The following is a 15869-nucleotide window of genomic DNA, read 5'->3' as shown; positions in this document are numbered from 1 at the left end:
GTGGTGTAACCGGGGCTGCCTTGGGATGGCTAAAGTCATTCCTCACGGGCCGTTTCTTCCAAGTCCAACTGGGGTCTGCCTGCTCTGCTGAAAGGGCACTGGACCAGGGGGTGCCTCAGGGCTCTGCCCTGAGCCCCACCTTATATAACTTATATATGGCCCCCCTGGCCGGTATCGTTCAGGCGTGTGGAGTGGAATTAGTATCATACGCCGACGATACCCAACTGCTGTTATCTCTGTCCCAAGCCCCTGCAATGACAGCATCCAACTTTAAGGCCTGTATGCAGGCTTTGGCTAATTGGATGGACTCCCACTGCTTAAAACTGAATGGCTCTAAAACAGAGGTGTTGATAGTGGGTGGAGATAGTCTTAGTTGGTCATCAGAGTGGTGGCCGCCATGTCTGGATCCCACCCCGGTACCATGTGAGGAAGCAAAAAACCTAGGGGTGTGGGTTAATCCCACCCTGTCTTATGAGGGACATATCGGTAAGGGCTTTGGTGTTCTGAAAACACTGAATAAAACGCTGGACCCACTCCCCCTGCCAGCTAGACGGACCTTGATTCAAGCGCTGGTTACTTCCCGGATGGACTATGGGAATGTGTTATTCCTGGGGGCCACCGAGAAAAGTTTGGGGCGATTACAAGTCCTACAAAATTCGGCCGCACGTCTGATTTTGAGACGACCTAGGAGAGCGGCCTCCAGTCGGGCTCTGGACACCCTGCACTGGCTGCCGGTTAAGAAAAGAGTCCAATATAAATGCCTCCTCATGTGCCATCGTATTGTATGGAAGAGGGCCCCTTCCTACTTGGATAACCTAGTGTGCAGATATGAACCCTCGAGGGCTCTTCGCTCGGGAGGATCGGGCCAGTTGGTGGTCCCGCGGGCTAATAAATCAAGAATGGGAGGACGCTCCTTTAGTGTAATGGCTGCCCGCAGCTGGAATAAGCTTCCTCTGGAGATGAGACTAGAGAGCGCGGAAGTCAAGTTTAGAGCATTATTGAAAACGCATCTGTATAGGCTATAGGGGCACGTCGGGGCGGGCTGTCTATGCTAAAGTGTCTAGCTCTTCCTTACTAGCGCGGGGACACACCGGGAAGGTGTTACCAGGCGCTTTATAAACTGTTTATTATTATTATTATTATTTTTATTACAATTGCCAAGAGAAAAAAAACACAGTTCCTTTAGAGTGAAGAACTCTTCGTTTAATGGTTCTTCGCACACCAGCCTACATGTTTTGATTTATATTGTAGTGTGCATAGGGCATGTTCCGTTTTGGATTGTGAAGGCAGTTAGTGTCCGAGCGGCTAGCCACAAGTGGCCTCAGGGTAAGAGGTAGTTAGGGGCTGGCAGTCTGTTGGGTTGGTCTCAGGGTATGGGGTAGTTTGGGTCTGACAGTTTGTGTGGGTGGGAGAAAGGTGTTGACTGGTGATGCTAGGATATGTTGTGTTTTAAGAGGTACTTGGAGGGGCTTGCAGTCTGGGTTGGTCTCCTGGTAAGCCGTAGTTAGGGGCTGGCAGTGTGTGTGTGGGTTGGTCTCAGGTAAGAGGGAGGTAGGCGGCTGGCAGTCTGGAATGATCTTGAGGTAAGATGTAGTTGGGGGGGGTTGGCAGCCTGTGTTGGTCGGTGTCCGTGTAAGAGGTAGTTAGGCGGCTGGCAGTCTGTGTGGGTGGGAGGTAGGTGTTGACTGTGGTGATGCTAGGATATGTTGTGTTTTAAGAGGTGATCAGATCCACAACATTAGGATCCTTTGTGTTAATTGTAGAAAGGAAAAACTGAAATCTGGGGTTGCCCCCGGTGGCAGATCTGTGGGTTCACATTTCTTCTTCTCGTTTCCTTCGCTGCAGGGATCAATGACTTGATTCACTTTGACTTCATGGATCCCCCTCCTCACGAGACGCTGGTACTGGCGCTCGAGCAGCTGTATGCCTTGGGGGCACTGAACCACCTGGGGGAGCTCACCAAGGTAGGAGAAGCAATGCCAGCTTTTGAGCATGGCCAGACCGATTAACAGGGGGCGAGGGACGTTCGTACTGTAAGCCAGTGTGTGTATCTGCTGCCGTAAGCCTCCTGAGACATTACCATCTGTCTGTTCTGTACGTGTGAGAACAGAGGTCTGTGACCCTTGAGTAACCGTTGATGTATTTCTCCTGCCCGATGTTCAAGCTTGGAAGACTTTTGTAATCTGAGGTGTAGTTCTGCTTTCGATTGTCTCAACCTGTAATTTTGGGGATATCTTCACTGCCTGAGTTCTTGGCTTCTTCGCTGCTCCACCTGTCTTCATCTCCAAAAATGACATTTATTTATTCCGCCACTCAGACCTTCGACTGTGGGGCATGTGCTAGTCATTTGTTTTGTTCCTGAGCATTAGAGGAGCCAGTTGCTGGACGCAGAAGGCCTCTCTTTCCACCCTTGTCAGTGCAGGCTCCTCAGTTTATTAATTAACGTGAAGGCTCCGGTGCTGGCCTGGAAAGGACAACACAGGGTCCTAAGTATGCAAATTCATGTGACGGCTTCAGTGCTGGAGGAGGACGGCCTTTAAAGGGACTGCCTCGGTGCAGGTCTGGGAAGGCCTCTATGCGGCTGCCTCGGTGCTGGTCTGGGAAGGCCTCGCCTTCCACCCTTGACCGCATCGGCTCAGCCGGGAATCCTTTCTTGGAATGGCCTCAATTCTGGACTGGGCGAGCCTAGCCTGTCACATGTGATGGCAGTGGCTCACAAGCATTGGTCTGTTGCTGGCTGGAAAGGTCAGCATGGATTAATCGGTGGATAAACACAGTTTGTAATGACGTCTTTTGAGTGACCTTCTTTAACTCCCTCTATTCCTCTCTTTTCTCAAGCTCGGAAGGAGAATGGCTGAACTTCCAGTGGACCCTATGCTTTCGAAGATGATCCTTGCTTCTGAACAGTGAGTTGAGACAAACTTTCAATCCTTTATAGTAATAATGATGTTTCTCATTGGTCGTGAAATGTTGCTCTTAGGCATACTCGTTCTTTGGCATCGGGTCTTTCATTGATTCATATACTTGAATATTCCTCCGTCCTCCAGCTGGGAACCCTGTGACACCGATGTCTAATAGCAGTGTACCTGTACACAAGACAATTCTGAAATTAACATAGGCATCACGCGACCTGTCCTCCTCATTCTATCCCCTGAAGTCCGGCCCGTCGGAGTGACTGACACTGAGCTCTTCTCCTCTCAGCGGCTCGAACTGCCAGAGGTTTCACCCCAACAGCCTAGTTCCTGGTGTTTCTCAAGATTCTTCAATTATCTCATAAATGTTCTGGGCCTCGGTTATCGGAGGATTCAGTCCAGGTAGCCCCAAGACAAGGGGGTGGGCGGATGGGAGCGGCGGAGGGTGAGGACAACCACAATGAAGTTGACAAAATCTCCAATGATGATGACAGCAGTTCAATCGACACGACAAATGGTAGTGAAATGAACACCAACATTGGCACTCTGAACACTGAAGATGAAAGCGATGAAGATGATGGTCATCTAGGACAATCGAAAGACCCAGGATTGGACGAGTATGTTGCTCTTGTATCCGAGATCAAGGACTCGCGCCCAATGATATCGGGAAATTGCATACCCTCATCAAAACAGCATCAAATACATTGAGTTTATCAGTGTCTGCATTTGACAAAATCTTATTTCTTATTTTTCTGCTAAACTAAAGGCGAGAAGATGGGTCCGGCTGATGCCTGTACTTACCCACATTTAGAAAAGGGTAGTTTGATTTTTCTAGGATTGGCAAGAAATCTGAAGTACCGTATAATTTGCCGTCATGCTGCATGAAAAGGGTGAAGAAAGATTTAGTTAATTTCATCGGCTGCACAGAGGAGATAAAGCAATCTCAATATACCATGCATGGCCGCTCCGGACGTAGAAGGCAGGACATGGGATTCCTCTGAGCTGCGAATGCATCAGCAATGCTTTTAAGATATTGTAGGAAAGTTAGTTATTGTTTGGGGTGTACAAGAATCCACCTCAGCATAAGGTCCCCCATTGCTAGATGTCACACAAATTAAATTAAATAAACCTGTGCTCAATACCTGGTAATGTGATTCCAGGCATTCAAGCTTAAATCAAAGGTAACGTGTAAAGACTTTGAGCAGGCGTACACCGTGGAAAAAGTTACACAAAACACAATAAAATCCCACAACCTATTTTAAAATAAAAAGAAATCGTTGAGTAAAATAAGATCAAAACAACCAAAAAACGATAAAGGAATTCACAGACTTAAGTTTAAAACATTTCAGTGAAAATAGCAGCACAAAGCTCCAGTCTATGGAAGTGGCACACCGGGACAAATGCGTGAAGCTAGACCGACGATGCTGGAGTCCTGCCGGATACACCATGCGGATTGGTCCCAGTTAAAGTCTGGTAGTCAGACAAATTAAAGTCCAAATGCAGGAAAGGATTTTGGCACTTTTGGAGAAAAAAAATACTCCTAGAGCTGCTGAAAATGTAGCTGCTGCTGTGGAGACAAAGGCTGGATTCTTGAAGCAGGTTTCTCCACCTAGGGCTATAGATCTGCGGAGATTTCTTGCTGACAATATTTTGGGTCCCAACACAGAATGTGATGTAGTATTTTTGGGAGGAGCTGGGAGCCTTAAACGGGACGCTGCTATAATTTAATCTGACGCAGTGGCACTGCAAGTAGGATACTTTTACCCACAGGTCCCCCTGAAGCTATGTAGGAAATGTTTTTCCAAGTATCCTAACTTTCTTCTGGTGCCCAAAAAACTCAAACTAGTGCACTTCTGCACAGGGTAGGCCTAAAGCCATGTTTTCACTGCCACTGTAGTGGATGACACATAGGTACTGTAGTCTACAAGTGGCATTTACATTTCTGTGTCATGATTATACACTTCTAAGGCTCCCAGGACCTAAGAGAAGGCACTTAAAAACTCACCGGGTACAAGACAGAGGCCAGCAGCAAAGTCCGGTCCAGGTTAATTTGCCACTGGTCAGCTGTGTACTTCCAGGAAAAGGTCTCTTGCAGCGTGCTATGTCCCTGTAGCAACACAGGCGGTCAGCCAACTGACATTTAGAGTCCACTTCTTTGTCCTGTGTACAAGGGAGGGGGGCGGTCCATACTTCAAGGCGCCTCTCGGGTCACTGATGGCAGATCCAGTCCTCTTCTGTTCTTCCACAGGTCCAAAATGTGTCCTGAGAAAGGCATGCCGATTGTCCTGCTTTGCAGAGTTCACTAGCCTGTGCTTGGCAACGACTTGTGGCATGAATCAATAGGGTAAAAGTTCCCAGGAGCAACCCTACCCACTTTTTCAGAAGCTCCTGTTTGCCCTGCTGCAAACAATCCCACAATGCCTCTCACCTTCAAATTCCAAGATGGGGAAAGCCTTCTCTCCTTGTGCAGTGCCCTCCCAGAGGTGGATTATTGTACGGATTTTTTTTCGAAATGCACGAGGCAAAAAAGGACAAACCTCTTTCCTTTTAACACAGGAGAAACTCCTGGCAAACGTTGAACAGGCTATTGACTCAGCAGAACATCAAGTAATTGTCCAAAATAATAAAGTAATATTAATTGATAAATTTCAATAATGTGTATCACATAATGCACAGACTCCTTCATAGATTTCATTATTAATAATTCTTTTGAAATAATCTCCACGTGTCTGGTTGTAGCCAACGTGTTTCGTCCATTCGGATATCTTCAAGGCTTTGTTTAATGTTTTCATCTCCGGTGTCAATAGAGAAAAGCGCTTCGTATGATTATATGACCACCAACATCACATCTTTCCATTAAAAAAATTAACTGATCCCAAAATACTATGATTCACGCTTGTGTTTCTTTTCATCCTTTATTGAAGACAAAGGTTTTTTGTATTTTGAAATTGAGATAACCTAGAGACCCAGAAGTCCAAAGGTTTCCCTTTTGTTGGGACCTGGCGTTTTAGATTTCCTTACGTTTCAAGATCATATCAGGCAGAGTCCTTCTGATTTTATATTTTTTTGAGCATGGTAGCGCTCAACAAAACGGGCATTGAAAAATCACAAAAAGTTTACTAGACCTGCAGGTCTAGTGACTTAAATAATCTACTCGACCTACTTGTAATGGTCTTGACCCATAAACTGGTTTTGAATGATGTGATCGTGGATAAATAATGTAATTCATGAGCCACCATTTTCTTCATTATCACTTATGAGCGCACCTTCAAATGTGCGAGTTCAGCATGTCGGCTGTACAAAAAAAGTCTTTCTTCATTTAATAGAGTAAACGTTTTGTCCATATTTAATACAAATCTAGCCCATACAGGATACACCTGACCCCTGACTTGCCTCATAGTTCATTAACAGTATTTTCATCAAGGGGGCAGGAATGTTTCGCAAATCATGTTTAAAAAATATCACTTTTAGCAAATAAATAACTAAAGAATGAAGTGGTAGCACACTGTCTTTTGTAATCAGCAGATTTGACTTTGAAATGACCACAAGCTTTCCCACGGACGTGCAGCTTTACTGATGAAACTCTACAGTGTACAAACAATGTTTGGAAGTAGAGTTTCTGCAAATATGTGTAATTTGCTCGTCACCAAGTAAAGTGTTCTGGTTTGTTTTGCTCCTATTTAACTCTTTTTTTCCATCACACTTCTTAATTACAAATTGCTTTTGTAATTCCCGATATATTTTGAAATATTTGTAATAATAATTTACAGGCTATTTATTTAAATGTTGTGTTAGAGAAAAATAACTGACATTTTAGACTTATCACTTTACAAAAACCTCTAACTCTAGTAAGAGAGAAATATAAACGTCATTTTCCAAGCAGCAATTAGTTAGAAGACAAACTGACATTTGACCTCATTCCTTGAACAGACAACACATTTTTTTGGCATTTTTATTGCTCATTCACTTTCTGAATGAACAGAACACCTGTTCCTTTCCAGTAGGCCTGGGCGGTGAACTCCGTTCCGTTCGCGCGGAGTTTGCAGAAAACTCCACTTAGCGTAGTGCAGCGGCGTTTTTTCCCCCGCTCACGCCCGCGAATGGCAAGTTCGGGAGCCCGAGCTGCAGCTCAGGTAGAATTTCAGTACCATACCATGTGGAACATTTCTGCCCCCAACTCCCCACATCTAGGGCATTTTGCAGCTGCAATCGCATAGAACCTGTTAATAATGCCAGGTCTTAGATAAGCTCTATGTAGGATATAGAAATGAATTCATTTGAACCTAGCATTTCTAGAAACAGCTGGTTTATGTGCTACAGTCCTAAGTGCCGCCTGGCAGATAAGGCTGTACGTCCCACCCCATGACTCTGAACCACCCCAGAAGTGACGTAGCAGAGGCACATATGTGCACCACCCCTGCTCACTGATGTTTGTACCTTCCTTTCCGCACTGCTTGACAAGAATCTGGAGCTCAGCTCCCAACTTTCGTTGGTCTTCTGATGACCACTAAATGTTTCTATAGTGTGCTAGGGAACCATATCCTCTTCAAAAACCACAGGTTTTTAATTGTGCTGCAACTGCTGAAAGCAGATGGTGGGTAAGGATTTGCATCAAGTGAGTGTCTGGTACTTGGGCTCCAGCCATGACTCTTAAGTTGTGCGACGTGTGTCTTTATGCACCTGAAGACAACCCAGGACTGGAAGAACATAAGAGATCGTAGGTGAAGCATGGATTCCGCTCTCACCTTAGGTCCAAGTTGTGGGCCTGGCTTCTGCCTCAGTCTAGCTCACGTTCGAAGTCCAGAGTAAGCCAAAGTTTATTTCCAAATGCAAACTTAAAAAGACAAAGTAGGGCTCAACCATATCCCGCCACCCTCATTTCAAAGAGATGGTGTGAGGGAGTCAAGATTAACATTGCAACAATTTGACATTTCTATATTCAGTGCCAATTCTTCTGTTGGTTCCAGAGCACCTAATTTTCTTGTGCTTTCATCCATCCAACTAGGGGTCCCCTAGGGAACGTGGAGAACAGATGAGTTATGTCTCCTAAGGAAAGTCAGCAGCACATCAGTCCCCTACAGCTTTTTGTGGTGTTTTTAGCTCTAAACCTCTTCCTGCCATCCATACATGGGTGGTTGGCGCAGGGTGGAGTGGGATCCTGGCTGTGTACGCCTCTGGAAGTGACTGGAGTTGCATGATCTCTTTCTGCTCGCCAACCACCTTGCAGGGTCCTTGAATACCAGTGCAGACAAGTTGAGCAGGAATCTGGTGAACCATGAGTGGTGTGTCCACCTTAAGGTGGTGCACTGCATTTTAATGAAACGGGAGAGCCCTGATTGGAGCTTTTATGCACCTCAGAGCAGGTGCAGGGTCGTTAGGGAATGCATTACAGTTGGAACAGAGCACAGGAATTGTGCATGCATTTCCACTGCTCCTTTCCTGACTCTGGCACTGAACAAGGTAAGGAAATACAGTGAGCTTGATTATCCCGGACTGGATCTGGAGACTATGGTACCAATAGCTTCTGAGCCTGAGCACCTGCCCTCCGATCAGGTTTCTGTCGCGGAAGGAACTCTTTTTACAGCAAGAAGGCAGGTCTTGCACCCGAGTCTCCACAACTTACACCTCCATGCATGGAGATTGAGTGTGGGCAAATAAATGCATTTGACCTGCCTACCGAAGTGGTGGACGTCATGCTTGCTGCCAGACGCCCTTCCTTTAAGTCGATCTATGCTGGGTGTGCTTCTATGCCTTGTGTGGTACCTGCGATTGTGATTCCTTGTAGGCTGGATTAGCTGAAATGCTTTTGATTGCACTTGTGTTGGCCCAGCAGTGCCTTTCAGTTGCAACGGTAAAAGGTTACTTGTCCACTTTCTTGTGTTTGGCAGACCAACTGTCTTAGTTCAGGTCACCTGTTGTGATACTTTTTATAAGAGGTTTGACACATGTATTCTTCTAGCTGCATTGATGAATGCTCCCTTTGAGCATTTCTACAGATCCTCAGACCAGTACTAGTCCTGAAAGACCGACTTCAACTTGGCTGTGACTTCTACATGACGAGTTGATGAAATACACGCACTGTCGATTAAAAAGCCGTATTCGACTTTTTACCAAGGATCATTGATTCTCGAGGCAAATCCTAACTGTTTCCAAAGGTGCAATAGTCTTTTCACTTAAATAGAAGCATTGTGTTACAAATATTTTCCTGAATCCAACGATGGCTGAAGAGAGATTATTACACTATTGGGATGTTGAGAGATGTCTCAAATTTTAATTGAAACAGACAGAATGTTTTGCAGGACAAATTAGCTATTTTTAAGTTTTGGGTAAGTGAATAACGGTAGACCCCTGTATAAGCAAGGAAGACCCTTGAATGAGCAGTGTTGCTAGATGGAGTGTTTCTTGCATTGAACTTGGTTGTGGGCAGACTTATCAGTGGCAGAGTTGTAGCTCCTTCTGCAAGAGGGATGGCAGCAACAGCAGCTCTGTAATCCTCTCCTTTCTTAACACCGCTGATTTATGCATTCCAATAACCTGATGAACTCGTATAAATCGGACAGTTGGAGCCTCCGAGGGGAGTAGAGATGGGTCCCCTCTGGCTCGCCAGACTTAATGTCATATACCACAGGCACACTGCTATTGAAAGGTTGATTCACAAAGGTTCCCGGCAGGCCAACCGGGTAATATTCAAGCATGTGCATCTATGACGGAGCCAACGACGGTGCACTGCTGGTGCAGGCAAATAACCTCTTTCTTGCCCCCCGCCCCCACAGGTACAAGTGCTCTGAAGAGATCCTCACCATCGCCGCCATGTTGTCCGTCAACAACTCCATCTTCTACCGTCCCAAGGACAAGGTGGTCCACGCGGACAATGCTCGCATGAACTTTTTCGTGCCCGGAGGAGATCACCTAGTGCTGCTGAACGTTTACACGCAGGTGAGGCTGGGGCACGCGCTGTTTAAGAGGGAACTCTAGTCTTGAATGTACACATGAAGCGCAGAGCATGCTATTGCATTAGTAGTCAATAGCCATGGTGGAGTGTACTTGTATACCCTGCAGCGCTACCTCAGTGAAAGAAGGTTTTTTGGCTCACAATGATGAAGTTATTTCACACTGATTACAAGCTTTTATCTACCCCCCTTTTCACTTTAAATCGATGTGTTGGATGTCCATCGTCCTGTACTATAAAGAGAGCACAGGACTTTGAATTTAAAATAATTGTTTCAATACGGCTCTAAAAAATGGGTGCATTTTTCTGTCTTTTATATTTATATTTTTTATTTGTTTTCAGCAGCCTTCTTAATCTTGCAGAAAAAGGGAATGCCCTAGGCTCATAGCCAACTTTGCCTAGTAAACAAATGAAACAAATAAAAGATCTGAATACCATATTCCAAAAACTCCACATTTGTGTTTTACTTTCCTTTTAGAATTTAAGTTGCTTGAGTGTGTTTTAGAAACCAACAATGCATGCAAACAGCTCTGTGCCATTGCATGCATATGATATTAACAAAGATAGCAATTTCCTAATTGACACATCGGAGCTGAGATATACTACTAAATAAGTTTGATTCTTGCAGGGAGTGAATGAGCACGCAGGCTCGTCTCCTGTGCGTAACACTGCAGTAAAGTGGGCAAGGACTGAAAGAGCACATGGACCACGGCCTTCTTTCACCTTCTGTTTATTTCGTTGTTCTGCTAAGCGCTGTTTGCAACAACACACTGCCTCGCAGCACTTTCCAGAGAGCCGAAACAATTCGCTACTTTTTAGGGCCTTGAAGCCATCGTATATCTGAAAATGTTTTTTGTGTGTAAATCAGTGGTTTCTTGCATGTAGTATTGGAAGTTAGCCTTTACCCCTGGTGAGGGATTGTCTTTAGCCTTTACCCCTGGTGAGGGATTGTCTTTAGCCTTTACCCCTGGTGAGGGATTGTCTTTAGTCTTCTTGCCCTGGTGAGGGATTGTCTTTAGCCTTCTTGCCCTGGTGAGGGATTGTCTTTAGTCTTCTTGCCCTGCTGAGGGATTGTCTTTAGCCTTTACCCCTGGTGAGGGATTGTCTTTAGCCTTTACCCCTGGGGAGGGATTGTCTTTAGTCTTCTTGCCCTGCTGAGGGATTGTCTTCAGCCTTCTTGCCCTGCTGAGGGATTGTCTTTAGCCTTTACCCCTGGTGAGGGATTGTCTTTAGCCTTTACCCCTGGGGAGGGATTGTCTTTAGTCTTCTTGCCCTGCTGAGGGATTGTCTTTAGCCTTCTTGCCCTGCTGAGGGATTGTCTTTAGCCTTCTTGCTCTGGTGAGGGATTGTCTTTAGTCTTCTTGCCCTGCTGAGGGATTGTCTTTAGTCTTCTTGCCCTGCTGAGGGATTGTCTTTAGCCTTCTTGCCCTGCTGAGGGATTGTCTTTAGCCTTCTTGCTCTGGTGAGGGATTGTCTTTAGTCTTCTTGCCCTGCTGAGGGATTGTCTTCAGTCTTCTTGCCCTGGTGAGGGATTGTCTTTAGCCTTCTTGCCCTGCTGAGGGATTGTCTTTAGTCTTCTTGCCCTGCTGAGGGATTGTCTTTAGTCTTCTTGCCCTGCTGAGGGATTGTCTTCAGCCTTCTTGCCCTGGTGAGGGATTGTCTTTAGCCTTCTTGCTCTGGTGAGGGATTGTCTTTAGCCTTTACCCCTGGTGAGGGATTGTCTTTAGTCTTCTTGCCCTGCTGAGGGATTGTCTTTAGTCTTCTTGCCCTGCTGAGGGATTGTCTTTAGCCTTCTTGCCCTGCTGAGGGATTGTCTTTAGCCTTCTTGCTCTGGTGAGGGATTGTCTTTAGTCTTCTTGCCCTGCTGAGGGATTGTCTTCAGCCTTCTTGCCCTGGTGAGGGATTGTCTTTAGCCTTCTTGCCCTGCTGAGGGATTGTCTTTAGTCTTCTTGCCCTGCTGAGGGATTGTCTTTAGTCTTCTTGCCCTGCTGAGGGATTGTCTTCAGCCTTCTTGCCCTGGTGAGGGATTGTCTTTAGCCTTCTTGCTCTGGTGAGGGATTGTCTTTAGTCTTCTTGTCCTGCTGAGGGATTGTCTTTAGTCTTCTTGCCCTGGTGAGGGATTGTCTTTAGTCTTCTTGCCCTGGTGAGGGATTGTCTTTAGCCTTCTTGCCCTGGGGAGGGATTGTCTTTAGTCTTCTTGCCCTGGGGAGGGATTGTCTTTAGTCTTCTTGCCCTGGGGAGGGATTGTCTTTAGTCTTCTTGCCCTGGTGAGGGATTGTCTTTAGCCTTCGTGCCCTGGTGAGGGATTGTCTTTAGCCTTCGTGCCCTGGTGAGGGATTGTCTTTAGCCTTCTTGCCCTGGTGAGGGATTGTCTTTAGCCTTCTTGCCCTAGTGAGGGGTTGTCTTTAGCCTTCTTGCCCTGCTGAGGGATTGTCTTTAGTCTTCTTGCCCTGGGGAGGGATTGTCTTTAGCCCAAACACTGATGGCTACTATCATGGCCTGAACTAAGTTTAACCCATTGGTCTAGTTCATGGTACTTGTGTCCACACTCCGTATGTGAGGGCAGCTGATGCATTCTTCTAATGGATACTTCTTCCTGCATATTCCTCACCTCGTGGTTATCTTCCTGCTGTACCTGCTAGTTTTTCCGTGCCTCATCGACAAGGTTCTCCTTGGCTTTTGCCAATGAAAATCTTTGGTGATTTCTTAACTGACTCTGTTAAATGACACCTCCTAAGGTCTTGGGCTTTATACATGACTGACCATATTGCAAGAAGATGCCCTTATTGCATTCACACATCTGTATGTGATGTCTGTGATTGGACCACAACCCCTTGGCTTGTGACTGTTGCTCGTTCTTGCACCTGAAGGCCATTGGAGAGTGAAAGGCTCATTTTCCTTCTATTTAAGTCCCCTACCAGGTGGTTATTCCTCTCAAAGGATCTTCCTGCAAAATATATTTAATGTGCAATAGGGATGGAGAAGTTCTCTTCTTTCTCGAAGTAAGACCCATTCCGATGACCACAAGGTAACTCAGAGGCACTGTTTCCTCTTCGGCGTCTGAGCTGATGTGTGTTCTGATAAAGGTGAATGTGGAGTTCCAGACTTCTGTGCAAACCTTTCTCAGGCAGAGGCATTTTGACAGGCCATGTTGGATATTTTTATGATGCCCCTGCAAACCTCTGGGCACTTCCCAAGGGTGAGCTTGCTCCTAAAAGAGATTTAACAGCTACGACGATGCCTGACTCTGTTCTTTCACAGGTTCAAGTTTTGGCAGTGCTTTCAAGAAAGCCCCTATGTACTAAGACACCATCCATTGTACATTTGGCCCTGCCTACAGCGTCATTGCTGGCAGCTCCCTTTGAAGGTTGAAGCAGCGCCACAATTGTCTTTAAGTCGGCAGACAGTATATGGATAGCAAAGAAGGTTCTTGCCTATTCTAATGACTAACCACTGACATAGCGCCTTTCTTTAAAACCCAGGTTTGCACGGATGGAGGAGCTCCTCAGCAGACTGACCTCCTCCTCCCCATCTCATGAAAGCTGGTGTTTACATAGGCTTACAAAATGCCACTTCTCTAGAAGGTGACGTTTCTTACCCCTTCAGTGGAAGTTCGGTCCTTTACCTTTGTGGTACAGAAATGTGCAGAAGCTCCATCTCCAGCCCATATAAAGTGCTCTTTGTGTCTATTTTGAGAAGTCCTTCTCCGGCCTAGCAGCCCGTAGCCTGATCCTGTGCCTTCTGATCTTAAGTCCTGAGGCTACTTCTCCTGGTCCAGTGACTCATGCATGTTGTATCAGAGAACTGCAGAGAGGGTCAGTACAACCACCACACACACCTTCTTTCCAAACAAGTTGGAGCTTCAGGCCCGGGCCCCCTTTGTACCAAAGTTTGTGTTGTGTTTATATGTGAGGGAGTCTGGTGCTCTTCTCTCTGTCTGTCTGCACATCCCTCCGAGGTGGAGGATGGGCTTCATCAGCTGAACTTCAGGAGAGCCCTTAGTTTTTACATGAACCGAGCCAAGGATCACTGGGTGGATGACCGGTTCTTTGTGGGGTTCTCCAGTACAAAGAAGGGGAAGTCAGTCCAGAAATGGAACTCATCCAGATGGTTTGTTCTCCCCATAAATGTGCTGTGCTTTGGCCATGAAGGAAACTGCTGATTCTACCAGAGCTAAAGCGTGATTTGACAGATATTTCGATGCATGGATCTCTTTGAAAGATGCCGTCCGCTTTGTTCCGTGCACGTCCCTCTGAATGATTCAGTTGGCCATGGGGTCTGCTCATGCATTGCAGCTGATACAACTTCTGTTGAAGACCCTGCAGCAGTTGTTGCCCCTGCTTGCCTCCGATTGGGCGATGATGATTTATTTTTGGTCACGAGTTGGTGTAAAACACACATGGTTTGTTACTACTCTGCAGTCGCCTCCTCTTCCTCTTTCATTAGTGAAGGATTGGCTTCTCTATCTCAATCATCTAACCCTTCACCTGCACATGCAGAGATTGAGCAGTGCTAACTATATGCATTCTGTTTACCACCAGACGTGGCAAACACCATGTTGGATGCCCGAAAACCTGTGCAAAGTCAGTTTTTCAGGGCTGTTTGTCAGGATATTTGCCTGGTGCTTGTCTGAAGGTTTGCTCTTCTCATCTCATCTCTTCTCTACAGTCTTCTGCGCTCCCCCCTGCACAGCAGAGCTTTGCAGTCACTACTGTAAATGGATCGCTAGCTGCATTGTTTGCCTTTGTGTTTGTCGATAAACCCTCTCTGTTTAGATGACCCCTTGGGGTGTGCTTCCTAGAAGGTCAGACATTCTCCTACCTCCTTCATTGTTCCACAGATGGTCATAACTTTGGAGCATTCGTGGACGGGTAACCGCCCTGATGTTCTGGTCACCAAATGCTGTTTTCTATCTAGAGGAGCTGGTACTTCTGCCTTGTTACTGAAGGTTGTGTCTGCTTTTCACATGGGCCAGTCCATCACTCTTCCATCCTTTTTTTCCTTGGCTTTCCCCATTAAGGAAGAGGAGAGGTTAAATAGGCTGGATTCCTGGCGCCTGATATTTTACTGCATCAACCACACAAGACAATACAGAATGGATAATCAGCTCTGTGTGAGCTTTGTCGGAGCCGAGAAAAGCAGGGGGTCACTAAACACATAATTGAGGTCGCCCTATGAACAAAGATCTTGCACACCTTGGCTAGGAAAGTTCCCACAGATGTGAGTTGTGCCAACTGCGCTGATGGGTAGAGACAGCGTTCTCTGGTCTGAAAAGTGGTGGCCTGACAAATTAAAACCCGCACTTTTGGTAAAGAAGGCAGTAAAGAACTTAGGCTTTTGGATAGACAGTGAGCTCTCATTTGACGCACAACCAAAAGCCTTAGCGGGATCATGTTTCGGTCTCCTGAGAGGGTTGAAACCGTTACTTGGTTATTTTTCTCCTAAGGTCCGCCAAACTATTCTGCAAGCCACAATTCTATCGAGGCTAAATTATGGGAATTCGCTTTACCTAGGTGCCAACAAATCTTGTATCTCTTGTCTCCAAAAAATCCAGAATGCAGCAGTGCGTGCTTTGTTAGCACTCCCTAAATTTCGTTCAGTTGCAAACCTTCTGCCTAAACTGCATTGGCTGCCGGTAGCTAAAATAATTCACTTTAAGACTGTGTGTAGCCTACAAAATTCTGACACATCAAAGACCGCCGTTCTTAGTGGATCTCCTGGTCCAATATGTTCCTAATCATCCCCTGCGCTCTGCCAACTCTGGCTCAGTTTGTATTCTTCGCTTCCAAAGAGCCAAAGCTGGGGCTGTTCTTTTAAAGTCCAGGCAGCGCTCCTCTGGAATTACCTTCCGATCTCAATTAGAGGACTTCAGAATCATTTAGCATTTCAAAAGGCCATAAAGACCTCGCTGGTCCCTGCGTAGGCTACCCCCTTGGGTTGAAGTCGTCCAGTGTCATTTGTTTGGGTAACGCTGGAACGCCTCGTCACTGGGGCAGCTATGCGCTGTA

At 46.2% G+C, this 15869-nt stretch overlaps 1 protein-coding gene across 1 annotated transcript in view; it reads left to right on the top strand.

The window, feature by feature from the left end:
• The window catches only part of DHX16 (DEAH-box helicase 16), a 102062-nt gene that overhangs the window by 54067 nt on the left and 32126 nt on the right, over positions 1 to 15869 (top strand). Inside the window, exons 16-18 of the mRNA XM_078641709.1 lie at positions 1846 to 1964; positions 2839 to 2906; positions 9686 to 9848. Of these exons, the coding sequence (XP_078497835.1) occupies positions 1846 to 1964; positions 2839 to 2906; positions 9686 to 9848 (350 nt within the window). The remainder of the gene's footprint in view (positions 1 to 1845; positions 1965 to 2838; positions 2907 to 9685; positions 9849 to 15869) is intronic.

Source organism: Lissotriton helveticus, chromosome 5_1, assembly GCF_964261635.1.
Source record: "Lissotriton helveticus chromosome 5_1, aLisHel1.1, whole genome shotgun sequence".
Lineage (NCBI taxonomy): Eukaryota > Metazoa > Chordata > Amphibia > Caudata > Salamandridae > Lissotriton > Lissotriton helveticus.
This window is presented reverse-complemented; position numbering and strand designations above follow the sequence as displayed.